The 21,033-nt window shown below is 49.1% G+C and overlaps 3 protein-coding genes across 8 annotated transcripts in view; 1 reads left to right on the forward strand and 2 right to left on the reverse strand.

Moving 5' to 3' along the window:
- The window catches only part of MBD5 (methyl-CpG binding domain protein 5), a 109,458-nt gene extending 106,670 nt beyond the window's left edge, over window positions 1-2,788 (reverse strand). For all 3 annotated transcript variants that reach the window (XM_040069532.1, XM_040069531.1, XM_040069530.1), the window contains exon 1: window positions 2,683-2,788. The gene's annotated coding sequence lies outside the window, so the exon portion shown is untranslated. The remainder of the gene's footprint in view (window positions 1-2,682) is intronic.
- A 521-nt stretch (window positions 2,789-3,309) lies between these two features.
- ORC4 (origin recognition complex subunit 4) lies at window positions 3,310-14,889 on the forward strand. 3 transcript variants are annotated; one of them, XM_040070529.2, is made up of 14 exons: window positions 3,310-3,378; window positions 4,733-4,801; window positions 5,521-5,597; window positions 6,828-6,918; window positions 7,792-7,867; window positions 8,178-8,263; window positions 9,323-9,371; window positions 9,823-9,974; window positions 11,183-11,356; window positions 11,709-11,795; window positions 13,183-13,291; window positions 13,721-13,816; window positions 13,901-13,968; window positions 14,123-14,889. In XM_040070529.2, exons 2-14 carry the CDS (start codon window positions 4,733-4,735, stop codon window positions 14,309-14,311), a joined length of 1,323 nt encoding a protein of 440 aa, XP_039926463.1. In that variant the 5' UTR covers window positions 3,310-3,378; the 3' UTR covers window positions 14,312-14,889. The 3 variants fall into 3 exon arrangements, with proteins under 3 accessions (XP_039926463.1, XP_039926460.1, XP_039926462.1); XM_040070526.1 differs by lacking the exon at window positions 3,310-3,378 and adding an exon at window positions 3,385-3,551; XM_040070528.1 differs by lacking the exon at window positions 3,310-3,378 and adding an exon at window positions 3,385-3,542.
- The window catches only part of ACVR2A (activin A receptor type 2A), a 54,238-nt gene continuing 48,066 nt past the window's right edge, over window positions 14,862-21,033 (reverse strand). For both annotated transcript variants that reach the window (XM_040070525.2, XM_040070524.2), the window contains 2 exons: window positions 20,903-21,033; window positions 14,862-18,164 (listed from right to left, as the gene is read on the reverse strand). In XM_040070525.2, coding sequence (XP_039926459.1) covers window positions 17,970-18,164; window positions 20,903-21,033 — 326 coding nt within the window. In that variant the 3' untranslated portion in view covers window positions 14,862-17,969. The remainder of the gene's footprint in view (window positions 18,165-20,902) is intronic.

A 21,033-nucleotide genomic window follows, 5' to 3' on the forward strand; every position in this document is an offset into this window, starting at 1 on the left:
TTACAGACGGTGTTCTGATCTTACAGACGGTACACTGATCTTCCAGAGAGAAGGAATAACCATGGGGAACAGTAGGGAAAAAATTAAATCCACTGGCGAAGCGAATTAAACAACCCAGCTGAAACCCAAGGCATTCCTTCTTGGAGAGGGCTGTGAGTGATGCCAGGATCTCCAGGGCTTTTGAACGAGGAGGAACACCGATCCCTCCACAGCCGAAGAACGAAAGGACTGCCAGTTGTACAAGAAAAGTTCAATTATTGAAGGTGTTGCATCATAAAGATTCTCCTCAAACATCCGCCTCCCTAATCCAAATAGAGACCAACTCATCTGTCCACAAGGGAAGGAAGGAAGGTACGGCAACAAACTCCAGGGAAACATTATTAAAGTCAGGCCTAAACAGTGTCTTTATGCTCAGCACAGCCATGGCAGGTCCTTGAGGATCCCAAACTATCTGCCCTCTGAGCCCAGGAAGCCACTGATCCAGAATACAGCAAAATAATTATTAATTCTGTCCTCAAAGATAAAGAACTGGAAAATCCGCACCAAGTTTTCCTAAAAGCAATTAGCACCTGTAAATATCTCGATAACAGCACCAAAAAGAGCTTAAGAACCCAAATAAAAGGAAACTGTGCCTTTCAGTTAGAGCTGTTGATAATTCACAGCATTTCCTAGAATGTTTCCTAGGTTGAAACATTCAATTCCTTCAGTTCTTGGAAGGTTGTGGCAGCAACCAGGAGACCCAAATTAGCCTGAGCCCCCTAAGTGCTAAGCCTGCAGAGACGCAGGAATTGCAGCCCAGAGTCCCAGTCCCACCAGTGCTTCCCTCAGAGGGCCCTTCCCACCCCAATCCCACCAAAGCCACAGCTCTCCCTCAGCACAGGCTTGGCTGCAGGACTGCAGGCCTATGGAAACGAAGGTTGAGCAGTAATTTTATCTCTAGGATTTAAAGTAAGAGAAACCCCTGAATTACTCCAGCTTCAGAATCCTGTTCAATTTTACTGTATAGCCATATTAAACCAAACCAGAGCTCCTCTAAGGACCGAAAGACAAGGAGATGGTGAAATCCCTGGGATAATTAATGTATCACATCACTGTAGGCCATGGAAGTTGGGGGCAGAGCCGCAGCTCTACACACACAGGGGATGTAATCCTGCAGCCACTCTAGGCTTCCATGAACAGAGGAAAGCAGATCAATGGGATCTCAGGGCGAGAAAAGCAGTGCTGTCATGAAATAAAATAATGAAATTATGCCCTTTACTCTACCTGTAGTAAACTAAAAGGAGAGTCACACGTTTACATCATGGGTGTCTATACACAGATCTGCTGATTTGGGGGATTGCCGCCGCCGAGGTTTTTCCCCCACAAGTTTAAACCCAAAGTTATTAGAAGTGAAAAGAAAACTAACAGCAAACTATTAGAGAGAACCACAGCTATGGCTGCTCCCTCCAATGCTCCATCACAACACTGTCAAGTACCAACCCAGCTCTGGTTTTCCTACTCCTTCCAGCCCATCAAATTACGGATCTCGCTAACTCTTCCCAGCCCGACCCCAAAAATCGCTGCTTCACGCCAAACATGTGTGTACAAATTAGAAATGGGAGATAGCCCAGCGTGTCAGGAGAGCTCTTCCTCATGGGCATCCCTCAGCATGAGGCACGGATGACACACATTCTCTACTGACCACCATTTAACCGGGATGCCCCTCTGGAACACACGCTCACGGCCTACTCCTACTCAGCACTTAATAAACCAAAAATAATAAGCCCCAAATAAACCAAAGCGCTCCAACCGCCTTTTGGAAATTACAGAGGACATAATTAAGCTCCAGAAATAAGCGCAGACAACAGCAATTTCAATATAAACATCCTACTTGCACAGGGGACTCTCTCATTTCAACTCGGTGTTAATGCCCCAACTCTTACTTCTGGATCCTTGCAAACATCTAGAAGGCTTCTCCCAACGTTTCCTCGAGTCCAGAATTTAGTTTGACATTTAAAGCCATTACGTTTTAACCGATTTCAGACGTTTTAACGCGTAGCTTTCCCTCGAACCAGCAGAAAACATGGTCAGGTCAGCCCACCAGCAGCACCTGACCAACACGGTGAGCGGGGATGGAGACACTTGGCCTTCCCAGCAGAAAGCCATGGAAAAACACATCCCGACATATATATTTGAATAAACCATTGACCAAATATAGCCGGGCACCACCGATAACCAGGGGCTGCTACCAAGCACATCCCAACCCTGCAAACACCGAGTCCAGCTCTTGGACCGTCTCATCCCTGGAAGTTCAGCTCGGGAAAGGGTCTTTGTACAAGTGGTCTTTGTACCTTCACCACCGCAGGGGTTTAATAACTCAAACAATAAGTCAAACAACGGCCTGGAACCCGGGGAGCAACGCCGGGGCTCCCTGTTATCCCAGGAAAACAACACTTTCGGGACTCGGCCGGGGCTCAGCACCCACCGCACCACCCCGAACTTTGCCCGGCGCCCCCGCCACCATCACCCCCCTCCCCTCCCGCTCCGGAGGGGCCCAAAGCAGCATCCCCGGAGCATCCCCCGACAACAAAGCTGGGGCGGGGGGCGCCGGGAAGGGGCCCGGAGTGACAGGCGGTGCCCCCCCGGGGTAAACACGGGGTAAACAAACAACCCCCCCCGCCCCGCCGCTCCCCCCGCACTCACCTCAGGGCCCCCGGGCGCAGGGAGGAAGGCGGAGACGCACACAAAGGGTAATAAAGGGGGAGGAGGAGGAGGGAGCGGCGCTCCGCGGGGCCGCCCCCGAGGGACGGGGGGGGGGGGGGGGTGTCTCGGTGTGTTTGGGGGGGATGTGGAAGAAACTCCCCGGCGGGGCTGCGGGGGAGCAGCGACTCGGGGCCCCCCGCCCCCGCCTCGGCGCGGCGCTGCTTCGTGTCCCTTCAGCGGCGCGAACAACCGGCCGTCCCGCCGCCGCCCCCCCCCGCGCTCCTCCTCATCGCCGCCGCCGCTGTCGGGAAGGAGGAGGAGGAGGAGGAGGAGAAGGAGGAGGAGGAGGAGGAGGAAGAGGAGGGGAGGCAGCAGCGGCGGCCGCCACCGCGCATGCGCCCCGGGGGAGCTCGGGAGGCCGCGGGGAGGAAGGGGGGGGGAAACGGGGGGGGGGACGGGGGGGGGGGACGACGACTTCCCACAGCGCCGCGCGCGCCGCTCCCGGAAACGGATCCGGGACAGGGAGGAAGGAAGTGGATGAGGGGGAGGAAGAGGAGGGGGGGGGGGAAGAAATGGACGGAGAGGAAGTGACGAGTGAGGAGAGAAGGGGAAGGGAGCGGGGAGCGCGCGGTGACGTGAGGGGGCGGTGCGCGCCGGGGCCGGTGGGAGCGCGCGCGCGGCGGGTTCCGCCCTCAGGTGAGGGAGGAGAGGCGGGAAAGCGCCGTGAGGGCAGCGCGGGCAGGGGAGGGCGGCGGGGGGAGATTCCGCCCCCAGCCTCCGCCCGGCGAAAGATGCGTCCTCCCCCGCGCCCTTCATCCACTCGGGCTCCGGCATCTCTGAGGGAGCTGCGGATGCCGCCTGTGAGGAGGGTAACGGGTGCTGGGGGTTCGGTTTCTGAGGGGATGGATGGCTGCCGGGGAGGTGTCTCGGGTGGTGAGAGGTCTCCGGTGGTCTCCGCTGCCGTGAGGGGGTGAGGCGAGGGCTGAGGGGAGCGTGCGAGCTGCCGTGGCCGCCCTCGGGTGATGGAGAAGAAGCGGGAAAACGTCGTGAGGGGAGGCGAGGGTCCGGACGGGTGAGGCGGAAAGCACCCCCAGGACCCTTCAAGCCCCGTTGGGCCCCTTCCCCATTTCCTCGTGGGCTTCTTACGACCTTCCCAAAACCCGCCCTCAGCGTCCCCCCGGCCCCTCATGGACCGTTCCAAGATCTTTGGGGCCTCTCCATTCCCTCATTAGGGTCGTCACACCCCCTCCCAGCCCCGAAAAACAATCCCACTCAGACCCTACCTTCCCTGTACCCCCAGCCCTTCCCCAAGTCCTTCATGGACACTCCTTTCGCCCTTTCAGAGCATTTCCAGACCCTCCTAGCCCTCGTAAGTTCCCTCCCAATGCCTCAGGACCACTCGCAAACCCTTCTCGTCTGGTCGGGACCATCCCTAAGTCCCCCTCAAGACCTGTAATTCCCCTCAGTTCCCCCTTTGAGCCTCCCTCAGATCCCCCTAATTCCCTGAGAATCCCCTCAGAACCTACTCAAACTTCTCAATCCCATCATGATCCCCCTCCAAGGTCCCCCAATCCCTTCGAGTTCCCCTCCAAGCCCCGCACATCTCTTCAGAGACCCCCACTCCCCTTAGGTCCCCTTCAAGTCCCCTTCAGAGCCATTTTATCCAGAAAGATGCTGTGGTTATTGTTAAAACCTGCACATTATAAACAAGGATGGCCAATTACTCCTGTAAAATTGAATTGTTGTGTCTTAATGTGTTCCCGTGTGCTTGTAGCTTGTTCCAGCTGCAAAAACATAAGGATGTTGTTTTAAACTCTGTAAAGCCAGTGCTGTTTAGGAGATGTGTGCAAATATGGGTTTAATGTTAACTGAAATAAATTTAAAATGCTTTCAGTGTTCTTTTTCGCTAGGAAGAGGGACTGCTGCATCTTTATTAAAGAACAGATGTTAATTACAGTTGAAAATGCCCAACATCTAAGTACAGTTTCTGACTGGGATTGTTTGGGAAGCAATGCTGTTTAATAAAACAGTTCTCTTCTCCTCTTCCAAGATGAAATCCACAATGAGCAAGCGTAAGCTGAAGGAGAGCGTTGAGGAAAGCGCTGAGTGCATTTCCCAGGTCAGTGGGGTCTTTATTCATGACTGTTTTCAAGTTACAGAGCTCTCTCACCCTCTGCCATTAGTGTCATTGTATTTTTTTTTTTTCCTAGACCAGTTACAAGGACTTGTACAGATACTGGATACAATTATTAGGGCTGCACATGGCTCTTGTATCTGTTTTTGTATCAGCTTCTCACCCCTTGCTTGCTTCAAGTGTTACAGTAATAATGTGGTAAAAAACTGAAAGGATGGTCTTGTGTTTTTGCAACTGTTTGTGGCAAAACATTTGCATAAATCTGTTTTTATCCATTTAGGTTTTTTTTATCTTCCAGTTTGGTCAATCGGAACCCAGGTGACTTTTTTAGCTGCCAAATCGTTTTTTTGTTTGTTTGGCCTTTTTAAACCTTTATTCTCCTGTTTTCCCAAAGCTGCTGGTTAAAAACTGCAATGCAGCTTGCAAGGAATTACTCCTGGGTCAGTGATTTCTTATCTTTTAATCTCTTCTAATTGCTTTTTCCTCCTTTATATAATATTTATACAACATTCTGCCTTCTGCAACTTTATTCTTACCTTCGAGATCCCTCTGTCATTGATGACCATAAAGATTTATGTATTAGAGAATATTTGTAACCACTGAAGTGCCTAATTTGCTGTTATTTTATTGCTGTAGTTACATTATTGGTAAATTCTGGTGTTTGAAGCCACAAACGTTTTCCCTGTGCTGTGTTACATCCATAGGTGCAAAAAATCTTGCGTGAAAGGTTCTGTCACTATTGTGCTGCTGGAAAACTCTTTGGGATGAAGCAGCAGTACAGGTGAGTGAGCATGCTCGAGGATTCAGTGATTTCTGATTTAACTGCAGTGGTAAAATAATCTGGTGAAGTCAGAATTTTCTACTTCTCTGTTTTACTAAATGATACAGGTTCAAATGACTTCTGGCCCAGTGCTTCTAAAATTATTTGCGTCAGATTCTACGAGTTTTTTTATGTAACTGTTCCCTTCTGGTCTTGCCAGGCTCTGAGTTTTGGACTTCTTGTCCTTGTTTCACACCTCTCATTTATGAAGCACTTCTCTTTTTGAGACTGAAAGATCTTTCAGTGCATGATCTAAGGTTTCATGTAATGGCCTGGTAAAGCAGGAAGTTCAATTCTCTTGCTGTGATACTTCATTTTTCCTTCAGGTTTTCTCCTGTTTGCCGGTGAACTGTGTTTAGAGTAAATCTCAAAATTTCTGTGCCAACATCATGTTTGCTGAAGTAGAGACCCATATTTAAATTTCCTCTGGAACCATGCAGATGTGGAATTTAGGGTGAGGAGGAAGGGACTTACTGGGACAATAACACTGTCCCAGTAGTGATCATTTCACAGATGCAGGTCAAAGTCTGCAGATAACAAACACGTATTTCAAGAACTTGTTTTAAGCAATTAATTTTTCCAAGACTGACTTTACGTGAGTGGGATGACCTGATATGAGCACAAGCTTTCATTACAAGAGCGACAAAACCATTTATTAAGGTGCACTGGACATGCAGAGCTCACACTGGCATTTCATTGCTGTTGTCAGGAAATGTATTTCTGTCATGTCAGTTTTACAAAACAAACCTCTCCTATTTATACTGGGATTCTGCAAAGCAACTGACAGGCATTCCAGAGGCACGTTATTGATGTGTGAGCCTTGGGGAACCGGAGCTGTCGGTGGTGGCTGTAAGCACGTGGAATGTGGTTTGAGGTGATGAGTCTGTCTGCAGGTAATTTAGAGTGCTAGCACAGAAAGCAATCCATTTCTCAAAGAAATAATTATTGAAGTCTGTCCTTTCATGGCAGAGAACTGCAGAACTTTATGAATTAGTGATACTCTCAACTTGTGCGTGTTTTAATATTTTAAAGTATTTTAAGAGCTCTGATCACTGAGCCCTTTGTGCTTTATTGTATTACATTTTGCATGCCCTGAGCTCTCGGAGCAAGTTTTATTCTTTGAATTTCCCCTGGTTTGGGGGAATGTTTGTCAGCTCTGAGGTTCTCAGCCTGTTTCTGTTTTCGACACAGCCATTTGCTGGAGCTGCTGAAAAGAACCACGGTGCACGGGGAGAGTAATTCCGCCCTCATCATCGGGCCCCGGGGATCTGGGAAAACTGCGGTAGGAGCAGCTCTGGAACTTTGGATGGGCTCCAACAGAGCCTCGCTGGGGTCCTGGGAGCTTTGCAGCTACGTTCTCATCTCTGCCTGGTTTTACGGAGAGAATTGCTGATGGTTTGCATAGAAATTGAGAACATTCCAGGACTTTCTGTTCAGGGACAGCATGGAGAAATCTGTTCCTAACACTTGCTTTGCAATTAAAACCGTGTTCTGATTACTCTTTAATTAACCTGGGTTTGGGCCCTCACTGTGAAAGTGATGAGAAGGCATCCAAAGCTCTGAAAGGAGTAAGAATATTGTCTGGTGGCTACAAATCCTCCTCTGAGGAAGCCAAAGCGAAGAGTAGCTTTTTAATTTTTAAATTTAACATTTCCAGGGCTTATAGATCTTTTAATAGTTCTTGATGGACAGCAAGTTTGGGAGTTTTATAAGCAGCAGTTGGTGTAATCATGTGCAGTTTGAATTTTGTCTTCCAAAAGAAAAGAATAAGCTGAGTTTCTTTTAAGATTTAAAGAAGAAAGTTTCTTTCTACAGCATGTAAAGAAGTCATGAAGCTGAATATGGCACCAGCTCAAGAGCCAAATTCTCTCACATCTCAAATTCATAAAGCTTGCCCCAAAAAATAAATGACTGGAATACCAGAGTTATTTTCCTTTCCATCCCCGTTCAGAATGAATGAATGTAATTGGCACAGCCATGCTGGTGAATGCAAAGTTGTCATTTTAGTATTTTAGTTTGGAAATAACTCAAACATGTTCCCTAATGAAATCTCACACACTGTTTCCTATCCCATAATATCTGTAATTACACTTTCCTTGCTGTTAAAAAAACTAATCTTCTTCTAACAGCAATTCTGTATTTTTTCCTTCCCTAGTTATTAAATCATGTCTTAGAAGACCTGAGGGAAATGAATCAAGTGAGAGAGAACCTCTTGGAAGTCCATCTGAATGGCAAGTAAAACATCATTGTTCTGTTATATTCAGTTCTGTATTTTGTATGTACTGAATGAAATTTCTGCTTTCAGCAGTTTAGTCCAGTCTGAGTTACAGACATGTTTGTCTGTGAGCTCCAAAGTGCCTCTCTTTATGTGGAGGGAGCTTCTGTGCTCTTAGTGACAGAATTAAGTCACTTGCCAGGTGCAGAAAACTCCTGTCCAGTCTCGTTTTTAAACAGGCTGGAAAGGGAAGAAGCTGCTGCTTGAGTTTCTAGTGGGAGTGAAGGACAGCTGCCAGTTCCTCATGAGGAATCCTTTTCTTTCAGGGCTTCTGCAGACAAATGACAAAGTGGCCCTGAAGGAGATCACCAGGCAGCTGCAGCTGGAAAACGTGGTTGGGGACAAAGTTTTTGTGAGTAACTTCACTTACCCTCAAAAACCCTTTGCTGGGGAGCTGGGGCTGCGTGGGACTGAATGTGGCTGCCAGCAGTTCCACACAAGTGCTGTTGAGCAACACTGGTGCATCCTCTTCATTTTTAAAAAGACATCAGCTTGTGCTTTACAAGAGGGGAAAAGGGAAGTCTCTCCTAACAGGCCCCTTAATAAAACAAACTTCAGTATTCCAAAGAAACTTTGTTCAGAGGGGTGGGGGAATTTGGAAATGTTGGTTTTAACGTTTCAAAACAAAGAATTAGCGAGTTAACCAACCAAAAAGCAGGATCTTTAATGTATTATCAACCTTTTTTAGTCTATCCAGAAAGGAAGTCTGTCCAGGCTTTCTAGAGCTGTAATTTCCATGGAATTTCCATTAAAATATTTGCTGCTATTTCCCTTTTCCCACAGATAAACTCACATTCATACTGATGACAGTCCTAAAGAGAGTGACCAAAGCACTTGAAAATAATTTTCCCTCATTTTCTGTAACTCACATGCAGAGGTTAAATTTGCTTTTGTGTGGTCTTCTGTTCATCATTTCTCACCTCACACCTGGAGTGTGCTGCAGTGGCTCAGGGTGGGCACAGCCTCTCAGTGTTTGTTTCAGAAGTGTTTGGTGCTTCCATCTGCTCCAGAGTTGCCAGTTAAACCCTGCATCCTGCTCCTTCTCAGTGGAACACATTAGGTGGCACTTTTCCCATGTGTCTGGCTGGAAAATGAGGATGCAGCAGCAATTTCAGGAAGGATAGAGCTGCTTGTGGACTTAGCTGATTGCAGGCATTCTCCTGATCGTTAATTTTTGCTTGTCTGAGGCAGTTTGGGGATTTCAGACTGGAAAATAAGTGGATGAATGTAGAGTTATCCATCATTTTTCTTGTCCTGAGGAATTTATATTGCATGAAGTGCCATTGGACATTTTTGAAAGCGTGGTTTTGGAAGGAAACAGCCTCCATTGCATGTCTGAATTTGCTGTAGTTAAACAGTTCTGAGAAGGACACTACAAATCTATTCTGAAACTTCTTCATTCTCTCCCTAGGGCAGTTTTGCTGAAAACCTTGCCTTCCTCCTTGAAGCTCTGAGGAGAGGTAAATAAAAACCCTGTTCTGAAACTCTGGGTCACCTGACTGAAAAGTGGAGTTTTGTCTTCTGCTTTACAGGTGGAATGAAGACTCTTCATTCCCAGGAATGTAAAAATAGTTAATACTGATCACTAAACTGAATTTAGTATGTACACTGATAACTGTAAAGGGTGCAGCTGTGAAGGACAGATTCTTTTATCCAGATTGATGCTGTTAAAAATATTGTTTTTAAAGTAAAATTGGCCAAGTCTGTTTTCCTTACACCCAGAAATGCTGCTTGGCAGAACACTACAAAACCTTCCCAGTGTATTTTCCTTTTTTGCTGTTGTACCCGTGGGAAAGGAGGGCTTGGTGAAAAGCTGAGAGAAAACCTGCATTTTTAACGCCATAACGAAAGCAAGCTCTAGCAATGAAAGTCTAACACTGGAGTTGCCCTAACTCTCCAAATTTTTCTCAGGAAACCGAACCAGCAGCTGCCCAGTTTTGTTTGTCCTGGATGAATTTGATTTGTTTGTCCACCACAAGAATCAGAGCCTGCTCTACAACCTCTTTGACATCTCCCAGTCTGCGCAGACCCCTGTGACAGTTATTGGACTCACCTGCAGACAGGTAAGAAATGGCATCTCCACATTCCAAGCTCTTGGCTGGTTTAAAGTGGCTTCTCCTTCCCTGGAACCGTAATTTCCTAAGAGGCTTCTCTCAATGATTCATTTTTCTAACTTTGGAATTGGGAAGGGGGATGTGGAAGAAAAAAATTATTTGTGCTGAGAGCAAATTGAAGATTCCCAAAGCCTTCAAAGCTAAAGGAGCAAACCGACATTTCTGAGGACACAAATTCATTATTAGACTCTGGGTCACTCCTCGGAGGGGCTCCTGCATCTCTTGGTTGGCAAGGACAGAGTTGTAACTGTTTAAATCTTTTTTTTTTAAGTAACCACTTCAGCAGGACACTTTTGCTAAAATCTGGGTTTAGGACCCCTGTTAAATTTCCTGTGATTTTACAATTATCTTGAATTGTGAGCAGGTTGTGAAATAATTCCTGGGGACCACTCTGGGAACTTGATAAAACTACTCCTGTTTTCCCAGAGAGCTGTGTTGTGCTGTGACAGAAATAATAATTCAAAAAATAATTCAAATCTCTTATCAAAGCCTGGTTCTGGGTTTGACTGGGATCAGGTGATATGCAGCTGGGCAAATTTCTGGAAGTTAACAGAAAAGTTAATTGTTGATTTCATAAATTACAATCTTTCCTTTTGCATCATCACTTTCCTGAGTCTGGTGTGCTCCTCACCCATTTTTTAGAAGCCTTTATCCCGTTTTGAGTGTAATTAAGGAAGTGTCTCCAGAGCTGACAGCTGCTGTCTCTGAGGGGGTTTTTTTTTTGGCTGTTAAATATTTTTTGGATTTTGAAGCTGTGTTCTCTCAGGCTGTCAGCTGCCAGCCCCGGTGTGAGCACACAACAACTTGTCCAGAGCCCTGAGAGGCTGCAGGGTTGGATCCAGCCCTAAGTAGCTGAAATATTTCCATAATCTATGGAGAAATTTTGCTGGGTTTCCTAGCAACAAATGATCCTGTGTGATGTGGAGCATCACGTGGGCTGGGATGGTTGGTGGCATTGCAAGGCACATCAATTAAAATAATCAGCAGAGGGCTTGCTACAACATTTAACTTACCTTACAACATTTTAAGTGTGAGAACTCGATAATTCTTTCTTTTTTACTTCAGTGATTTGTGCTGTAGTAAAGAAAACACCAAATCCATCTGCTTTTTTAATTACTGCTTTTCCTTTTTTTGTTGTTTTTTGTTTTTCCATCAAGGATATCCTGGAGCTCTTGGAGAAGAGAGTAAAGTCGAGGTTCTCCCACAGACAGATATATTTGATGAATTCCTTTGATTTTAAAGAATACATTAAGATATTTAAGAAACAGCTTTCTCTTCCTGCTGAATTTCCCGACGAGGCTTTTGCACAGAAATGGAATAATAATGTTCAGGTATTTAAAGCGTTTTATACTTGATTTTAGGAAAAATGCTGAAGTGAGAGCAGTGTAAAGCTGGTTTACTTTATACACATATCCTTGAGCAGTAAAAGTGTAAAGCTTTTACCTGAGATTGGCATTTCCTTTCACTGGCCGAGCGTGACATGGAATAAATTAAATTATAACAGAGAATCTTTGCTTATTGAAGTTGGGAGGTAAAATTGTCACAGCAAAGACCAGAGAGCTGAGGTTGGACATGAAGGTTGTATGGTCAAGTGTAAAGCGAGCTCTTTAAAAACATCCTTCACCTGTTATTTTTCCAGGTGAGTACCAGGTGGTTAAAATATCGCTTTATTGTTTCCTGCAGCATCTCTCGGAGGACAAAACTGTGCGGGACGTGCTGCAGAAGCTCTTCCAGCACACCAAGGACCTGCGCTCGCTGCATTTGCTCCTGGTGTGTATCTGGGCTTTAGGGAATACCTCCCTGCTTTGCAGTGGTGGAGGAGCAGCTCTCGTGGTTTTCAGGCCCTTTAGCTGAGCTCTCCCTCAAACACCATTTATTAAACTTGCACCAGTGCTGGCTCCTGGCAGGCTTTGTCACCCTGTGCTGTGCCGGGGAGTTCCAATCCAGTGGGGCTGAGCTTTTGCTATTTAACTTTCTCCAGGCCTTTCCAGTTATGAAACAAAACTGTGCAAACAGAACAAAACTGAAACCCTTTGACACTACTTTTTTTCCTTTCCGAGATCCTTTTTGGTTCCTGGTGCATCCTGAAATCCGCTCATATTGAGATCTGGTTTTTTCTGCTCGAACTTCCATCACCACGCAGGAGCTGCAGCTCTCTCGGAGGGGCTTTTTGAAATTCTGCTTTTGAACACAGCTCATCTAAATGCACTGACACTTTTACAGGGGATAAATAGCACTTATTGAAGCATCCTGGAATATCCCTGTGCTCGTGTCAGTGTGAAAAGCCCCGAGTGTAGCTGTCCCTCAGTTCCTCCCTGCACGCTCAGAGCCCGAGCAGAGCCCTGTCCTCGGTGCTCTTCTCACTAGAGCTGGTTTCAGGATTGCAGATTGTTCCCAGTGCAGGGAATCAGTCCCTGTGGCTCCGGGAAAGGAGCTGAGGGCAACCAAGAGCGTCCCTGAGAGCAGCTCAGAGCTGAGGCTCAACTTGCCCATGCTTTTCTGCAGCCTGAGTTGAGCTCTTCCTTTGGAAAGAGGCCTGTTCTGGCTCTGAAGTCAACTTCCCAATAAAAGCACATACAGATTCAGGAGGGATGAGTGAGGAGTTCCTGGACTAACTGGAGAAGAAAAGGATGCAGGGAGACCTTGGAGCCCTTCCAGGAGAGCTGGAGAGGGACTGGGGACAAGGGCTGGAGGGACAGGACACAGGGAATGGCTTCCACTGCCAGAGGGCAGGGATGGGTGGGAGATTGGGAATTGGGAATTCCTGGCTGGGATGGAATTCCCAGACATGCTGTGGCTGCCCCTGGATCCTGGCAGTGTCCAAGGCCACGCTGGACTTGGAGCAGCCTGGGACAGTGAGAGCTGCCCCTGGGTCCAAAAGCAGGTGCAGAAGAGCTGGAAGTCATTCCTGCAGCAGGCTCTGAGGTGCTGATCCAGTGACATGGATATAAACAGGTCCATGAGGATTTATCCCCTGCCAGCAGGAGGCTTTAACGCTGCTGGCACAGTGAGCTGCAGGTGCCAGCTCTCGGCACGGGTTTCAGGGTGAGGCTGCTGCGTGTTTGGGGTGTGAGTTTGAGGTGCGTGTTTGGGGTGTGAGTGCCGTCCCAGCGTGACCCCAGGGAATTGTGTCCCCTCTGTCCCCGCTGTGTCGCAGATGCTGGCGGTGAGCGCGGTGACCACGCACCACCCCCTGCCCACGGCCGCGGACCTGCAGGAGGCCAGCAGGCAGCACAGCTCCGACTCCAGGGCCAACATTGTCCATGGTGAGCTCAGCTCCTCGCCGCAGCTGCCCCCAGAAACACGGGAAGCGTCAGATCCCTCCCTGGAATGCTGGTGGGAGAGAGGCTGTGGAGGGAGTTCCTGTGGGGTGAGCTGCACAGGCATTGTGTGCCCGTGCACTGCTCTGAGCTCACACGTGCCTGTGGTACAACTGTACCAACTTAGGTACTTCCAGTTCTGCTTTTTGGTGGGAGCAGCCCGTTCCTGAACACTCCTGCCTCAAATACACAGCCACCAAAGGTTCTCTTATCGATCCTCTCCAATTCTGGCATTTCCTTACATAATAAACACGCAGATCACCACTGGGTGAGGTGCAGAGCATGTAGAAATGGAGGGATAAACAGGGAGGGTGAAGTGCCTGTGTTCCTGATGCACTCCAGGGAAATCCTTGAGATTCTTGTCCTTCCCTGCAGGTTTGTCTGTGCTGGAAATCTGCCTCATCATAGCCATGAAACACCTGAATGAGGTCTATGATGGGGAACCGTTCAACTTCCAGATGGTTTACAACGGTGAGAGCAATGCCCGAGCTTCACAAACCCTGCACCGCTCCCTTCCTTCCAACTACCCCTTCTCTCTTCCTCCCACTGTTACAGAATTCCAGAAGTTCATCCAGAGGAAGGCACATTCCATGTACAACTTTGAGAAGCCCGTTGTCATGAAGGTGAGCCTGCAACGCATTTGTTCTTGGATTGTAACATAGTGAGGTTTTATTTTCCAGGGCGCAGATGGGGGTGCTCAGACCCAGCCCTGGGAGCGAGTGGGGTGTTTCGGGGCAGGAATGATGTTCCCTTGCTCTCCCTCTTTCCTTTTCTGAGGCCTTTGAGCACCTGCTGCAGCTGGAGCTGGTGAAGCCGCTGGAGCGGCCGTCGGCGCGGGCGCAGCGCGAGTATCTCCTGATGAAGCTGCTGCTGGACAGCAGCCAGATCATGGAGGCGCTGCAGGTGTACCCCAACTGCCCCACGGACGTGAAGCAGTGGGCAGCCTCCTCCCTCAGCTGGCTCTGAGCTCCACAAGCGGGAAGGGTGGCTCACGGGCAGCGGCTCGGATCAATAAATGTTTGGAAGCGCTTCCTTTGCTGATCCAGTTGGGGTTTTCTAGGGAGAAGGGTGCTGCTGCTCCCTCCCGGCAGCCAGGACTCGGTCCCACTCCTGCCCTCACACCTGGAGCAATCCAGGCTCTGCAGGTGCTCCCGGGCTGAGGGCTCGGGATCCTGCCCTCACACCTGGAGCAATCCAGGCTCTGCAGGTGCTCCCGGGCTGAGGGCTCTGGATCCTGGCTCAGGCCGTGCTGCCCCTCCTGCCTCCCTTCTACAGCCCCACCAGGGCAAAGCTCTCACTGCACTCCTCCATCTCAAATCTGACGTGACAGGGAAAATTTACCCAATTACATCTTTAATCACGACTGGATTTACTTCATTAAATGTTTAATCCAACTGGCTGCAAGGGCTATTCTGTGCCAAGCACAAGGTAACATCTCTCCACACCCAAAGAGTTTGGCTCAAGAGCTGCTGCAGGGCCAGCTCCCTGAATTTCAAATGAAGTTTTCAAAGAAGCATTTGCAAGTCAGAGTAGTCACATTTTTTATTTTCCCGCTGGGGAAGAGGGCAGAGTATACATTTGTATTTGTACAATATTTAACAATCACTTGAGGGCGGGGTTGGGGGGGGGGGTTGGTTGGTTTTTCGGCGCTGGCACAAAAGCAGCGAGCGCCCTTTGACAGTAGTACAACAACCTGTGCCCAAAACACTGACAAATACAGAGAGGAGAGTGAAAGTAATCGAGAGGTAACCAAGAGATGGACTGGGAAAAACAAAGTGGAGGGAGAAAAAGCAAAGCAGTCCTGCTGGTTGAGTATCTGAGGTAACAGATGTTCCATAAGGATGCTACTGCAGGCCTTACCCCGGGGATGTGCTGCAGGTTCCTGTGTTTTGTACCAAGTGTTCCTGATCAACAGAAATGGCTGGGAAAAGGTTAAAAACGCTGGAAGGGAGGAGAGGGGGTGACCTGGCTGATTGTGTCGATGCTGATGGGAGCAGGACGAGTCCCAGCACTGGTTACACCGAGCTTTGAGAACTCCACCCCCGTGGTTCCTGGGTGATTCCCTGCTCCTGGGGGAGTTGGGAATTCCCCAGGAAGGGCAGCACTGGTTCACCCCCCTCCAGCACCTCTGAGGATGTGGGACAGGAACTTCTCACCCTCTCACACATAAAAATCACCTGGTGAGGCCAGGCAGGAAGGGACAACGGGCGCTGCTCAAACGCTGCCAAAATCCTCCCTAGCACCGCATTCCCGGATCCTGCCCTTGCTGCTCCCGCAGCTCAACTCCCTGAATGTCTGAAGGGAAGCAGGAATTCATTCCCAAGGCCTGGGGGGGCACAGCTGGGGCACAGCAGCTCGGGGAGGATCCTGACCGATTCAAAAGCTTTGGGAAGGAGCAGCCTTTCCTCAGGGACGCTACATGATGCTGGTAAAGCCCAGGAAGCGGGGAGTGGAACAGGAAGCGAGCAGGGATATCCCAAAGGCAGGAGCCAGCCCTGAGCCCGCAGCAGCTCCATGGGGAGGCTCACACACGGGAGGGACTCGGATACAGCTTCAGTTTCTGCAGATTCCCCACGGCACAGAACGAAAGCAGCCCGCGGCTCCGCGTTTGCCAGGGACGGGCAGAAAGCCCCGAGGTGTGCGGGGAGAACGGGGCTGGGATTTGTTCCGAACTCCGCTCCTGCCCTGCTCTGTGTGAAGTTTTAATTAAAAGTGGAGCAAAAACAGAAGCCAAAGGGAAGTGTCCAGCCAAGAGGACCCCACAAACTGGATTTCCTTCCCTTTTCCAACGGCCCCTTGGAGCGGGATCCTCAGGCACAGCCGGGACCAGCAGTGCCTCAGCCCTGGGTGGAACATCGGCCCTTCCTCCCTCCCTGCCCAGAGCTGCCTCTGCTTTATCCATCACATCCCACCCTTCCCTGGGACGAAGGTCCCAGATCCAGGTTCCAGCCAGCCTCCGGGAGCTTCCAGCTGCTGCTTTCCAGAGACACTGGATGTGGACACACGGAGACAAGGACACAGCGCAGCACGGGCCGCTGGCACCTCTGCGCTCCAGGGGGTTACAACACTTATTCCCCTTGGAATTTGGTGTGAAGGATCCAATCACTGCAGTGGGACGGGATTTGGGAGAAGCACTTCGGCACCCAGCTACGGCTCACTAATTCCAGCATAAGGCTTTGACACCCTGAACTCCAGTGCTGGAGTTGTGAACACATTTCCACGTTTTTCCTTGGTTTTTTGTGAGCCTGTGCCCTGGACACTGAAATTCCTTTCGTTACCTCGGAATGGTTGTCGCATGCTGCGAGCAGAACTAGCTCATCCCTGAAATTTGTAACATTTAGGATCTGGAATCTGTGGCTAGAACTTTGTGTGTGACTCCAGGCGCTCCCCCCCCATGGCACCAAGCTTTGAGTGGAGGGAAGCTGCAAATCTGCAAGCAGAGGGTGAGGAACTGGGGGAACTGAGCTTCCTGAGGTGATCCCGAAACAGCGACACAGCCCCCACTGCCTGGCGGGACAGGGAACACGCGGCGACCTCGGCACAAACATAAATAGGAAAAAAGACTCTCTTTCAAATAAAAAAAAAAAACCAACAACAACAAGAATTCAGAGCTTTCCAGTGTCACAGCTCAGAGAAAATTAAAAATAATAATAAAAAAAAAAGTCATGCTTAAGGTTTCAAATATTCCTCAGACACAGCAAACCTAAATAGTATTCAGTTAAATAAATGGGTGAGATACTCTGGGAAATGGAGGGAAAAGCTTTCAACTAAAAAGAGGGAGGAAAATTTTCTTTCAATAAACAGCACTTTTTTTCTTTTTTTTTTATACACAACAAGCGAGTACAAGAAAAGGCTAAAAACACGGCTCTAGGAATGGCCACTTCCTGGGGGCACGAAGCTTTCCCCTTCTTAAATAACACAGGGAATTGGGAATACATCATTTACAAAACACGGAGCGGTTTATTATTCCAATTAGTGTTGTCAAATCATAATTTAGCGAGGTGGAACTGAGGTATACCTGGTTGAGGGAGGTTAAGTAATACTTGGAAGCCTCTTTGCTCTATCCCATTGATTACTCTTGTTTCTGTACACGGAACAGCAGCACACGGAACATTCACAAGCTGTGTCGTAGTCGCATTACAATAGTCATTTTATAAACAACAACAAATGCAATAAAAACAAGTTACCCTTTTTTTTTTTTTTGTCTGTTTGTTTGTTTGTTGTTTTTAAATCTGAAATGAAATGGTTTTTTTTGATTTAAAAAAAATAACAGCAGTTCATTTAAAGGAATTAGTCTCTTCTGACAGGGATTAAGAAATTGGATGTCAGTGTTTAAAACGCTCGTTAGCCCGTTCGGGTCCGGATTCTTCATTGTAAGTTCCTTATCGGCACGTGAGGGGTTCTCAGTCACGTCCTTCAGGTGTAAGCAGGGAATGCAGAAACTCTCATGGATCCACGTTGGGGAGGAGGAGGGGGAAAACAAAGGGTAAACACCTCTTGGTGACGTTCCAGAGAGACTTACCATCCGCTCCTGCCACCCGCGACAGCAGCGACGCCAGCAGTCCGTGCGCTGTAGCAGCTCCAGTGAAGAGTCCCGCGGTCACTTCCATGACCAGTGCAACTATCATAGACTGGATTCTTTGGGAGGAAAGTCAACGTTTGTCACCATTGTGACCACAGTCACGATGTCCTCTGTCGTTATAATGTTAGTGAGTTTTTGCATCTGGATGATCCTCTCCTCCACGCAGCCCGCCGACAGCCGCGCCTCGGCGTCGTGATCCCAGCACTCCTCGATGGTCTCGCACAGCATGGCCATTCCCTGCGGGGAACGGCCGGGAAAGCCATCACACACCAGAACACAGGGACAGAAATACAGGGCACCTCGGCCCTCACTGGCAACAGCTCCGGTAGTTACCAATACGGCCTCGCCCCTGAGGAGTCCCAGCTGTACCCCATAAAGAGCAGTGTGATAAAGGTCAGCTGGTGAGGGGAATCACCATGGAGCATCATGAAAAAGATCCTGGGGCGAGAATCGCTGCTGCAGGGTCAGGCTGGGGCTGCAGTCAGAGCCTCTTGGTGGAACCTGCAGCCACAGTCCAGCTCGGTAAAACGTGCAGCCACAGCCTGCACACCAATCCCTGCAGTCAGAATTGCACACCAATCCCTGCAGTCACACTGCACACCAATCCCTGCAGTCAGAATTGCACACCAATCCCTGCAGTCATACTGCACACCAATCCCTGCAGTCAGAATTGCACACCAATCCCTGCAGTCACACACTGCACACCAATCCCTGCAGTCACACTGCACACCAATCCCTACAGTCAGAATTGCACACCAATCCCTGCAGTCACACTGCACACCAATCCCTGCAGTCACACTCTGCACACCAATCCCTGCAGCCATACTGCACACCAATCCCTGCAGTCACACACTGCACACCAATCCCTGCAGTCAGAATTGCACACCAATCCCTGCAGTCACACACTGCACACCAATCCCTGCAGTCACACACTGCACACCAATCCCTGTAGTCACACTGCACACCAATCCCTGCAGTCACACTCTGCACACCAATCCCTGCAGCCATACTGCACACCAATCCCTGCAGTCACACACTGCACACCAATCCCTGCAGTCAGAATTGCACACCAATCCCTGCAGTCACACACTGCACACCAATCCCTGCAGTCACACACTGCACACCAATCCCTGTAGTCACACTGCACACCAATCCCTGCAGTCACAGTCTGCACACCAATCCCTGCAGTCACACTGCACACCAATCCCTGCAGTCAGAATTGCACACCAATCCCTGCAGTCACACTGCACACCAATCCCTGCAGTCACACACTGCACACCAATCCCTGCAGTCAGAATTGCACACCAATCCCTGCAGTCACACTGCACACCAATCCCTGCAGTCACACTCTGCACACCAATCCCTGTAGTCACACTGCACACCAATCCCTACAGTCACACACTGCACACCAATCCCTGCAGTCACACTGCACACCAATCCCTGCAGTCACACTGCACACCAATCCCTGCAGTCACACTGCACACCAATCCCTGCAGTCAGAATTGCACACCAATCCCTGCAGTCACACACTGCACACCAATCCCTGCAGTCAGAATTGCACACCAATCCCTGCAGTCACACTGCACACCAATCCCTGCAGTCAGAATTGCACACCAATCCCTGCAGTCACACTGCACACCAATCCCTGCAGTCACAGTCTGCACACCAATCCCTGCAGTCACACTGCACACCAATCCCTGCAGTCACACTGCACACCAATCCCTGCAGTCACACTGCACACCAATCCCTGCAGTCACACTGCACACCAATCCCTGCAGTCACACACTGCACACCAATCCCTGCAGTCACACTGCACACCAATCCCTGCAGTCAGAATTGCACACCAATCCCTGCAGTCACACACTGCACATCAATTCCTGCAGTCACACTGCACACCAATCCCTGCAGTCAGAATTGCACACCAATCCCTGCAGTCACATTGCACACCAATCCCTGCAGTCACACTGCACACCAATCCCTGCAGTCACACTGCACACCAATCCCTGCAGTCACACTGCACACCAATCCCTGCAGTCACACTCTGCACACCAATCCCTGCAGTCAGAATTGCACACCAATCCCTGCAGTCACACTGCACACCAATCCCTGCAGTCAGAATTGCACACCAATCCCTGCAGTCACACTGCACACCAATCCCTGCAGTCACACTCTGCACACCAATCCCTGCAGTCAGAATTGCACACCAATCCCTGCAGTCAGAATTGCACACCAATCCCTGCAGTCACAGTCTAGCTGGGTGAAAGCTGCAATCACAGTGTGCACCAATCTCTGCAATCACACTGTGTACACCAATCCCTGCAGTCAGAGTTCAGCAGGAAATAAAGGAAATAATCAGCAGTCAGAGGCTGCAAAGGAAACCCAAAGTAGGAGCTGCTGCAGCCAGTCAGTGAAGGGTGAAGCAGGAATAAACCAGGACCCTTTCCATGCTGTGATGAACAAGGACTCTGTGTGTCAGCTCATTTCTACCCTCTAACAAGAGGGCTGCTGCAACAACCCACTACAGAGGCTGCAAAGGGGGTCCCCAGATCCAAAATGGCATTTTAAGGGCACCTGGCAACTGGGAAGCTTTGTGTCCCACAGGATGTGAGGCTGGGTTTAGGGTGAACCTGGGACCTCAGCTCTGCTTTGTTCTGCACCATTGAACAAAAACTGTTCAGCAACATGGGGCAAATCCTTCCCTGCAGTGCTGGAGCCTCACAGGGTTTTAAAAAAGGTGAATCCCTCAGCCACCAAATGGGACTTCACTGAAAAGTAACTCCAGGATCTCTTCTTCCACCAAAAAGTAGAAAAAAAAAAATCACTCAATTTCTAATGAAATAAAGATCATCTTAAGATGAGGAACGTTTACAGCCTCTTTAACTCCTAGTGGAATTATTAAATCCCTCCCAAACCCCAGTGTGATGGACACAATGTGGAATTCAAAGCCTTGCAGCAGCAGGTTGGGTCACACTTACAGAATGTTTCTGCCAGCACTCCCTTAGGACAGGCCTCTTCTTTTTGTGCACCACAACTTCCTGCATGTCCTCCAGGGAGGGGTGCTGGCCAATCTCCTCCTCGAAAGGCAGCATGTACTCATCCACGGGGC

The sequence above is a fragment of the Hirundo rustica genome, chromosome 7, assembly GCF_015227805.2.
Source record: "Hirundo rustica isolate bHirRus1 chromosome 7, bHirRus1.pri.v3, whole genome shotgun sequence".
Lineage (NCBI taxonomy): Eukaryota > Metazoa > Chordata > Aves > Passeriformes > Hirundinidae > Hirundo > Hirundo rustica.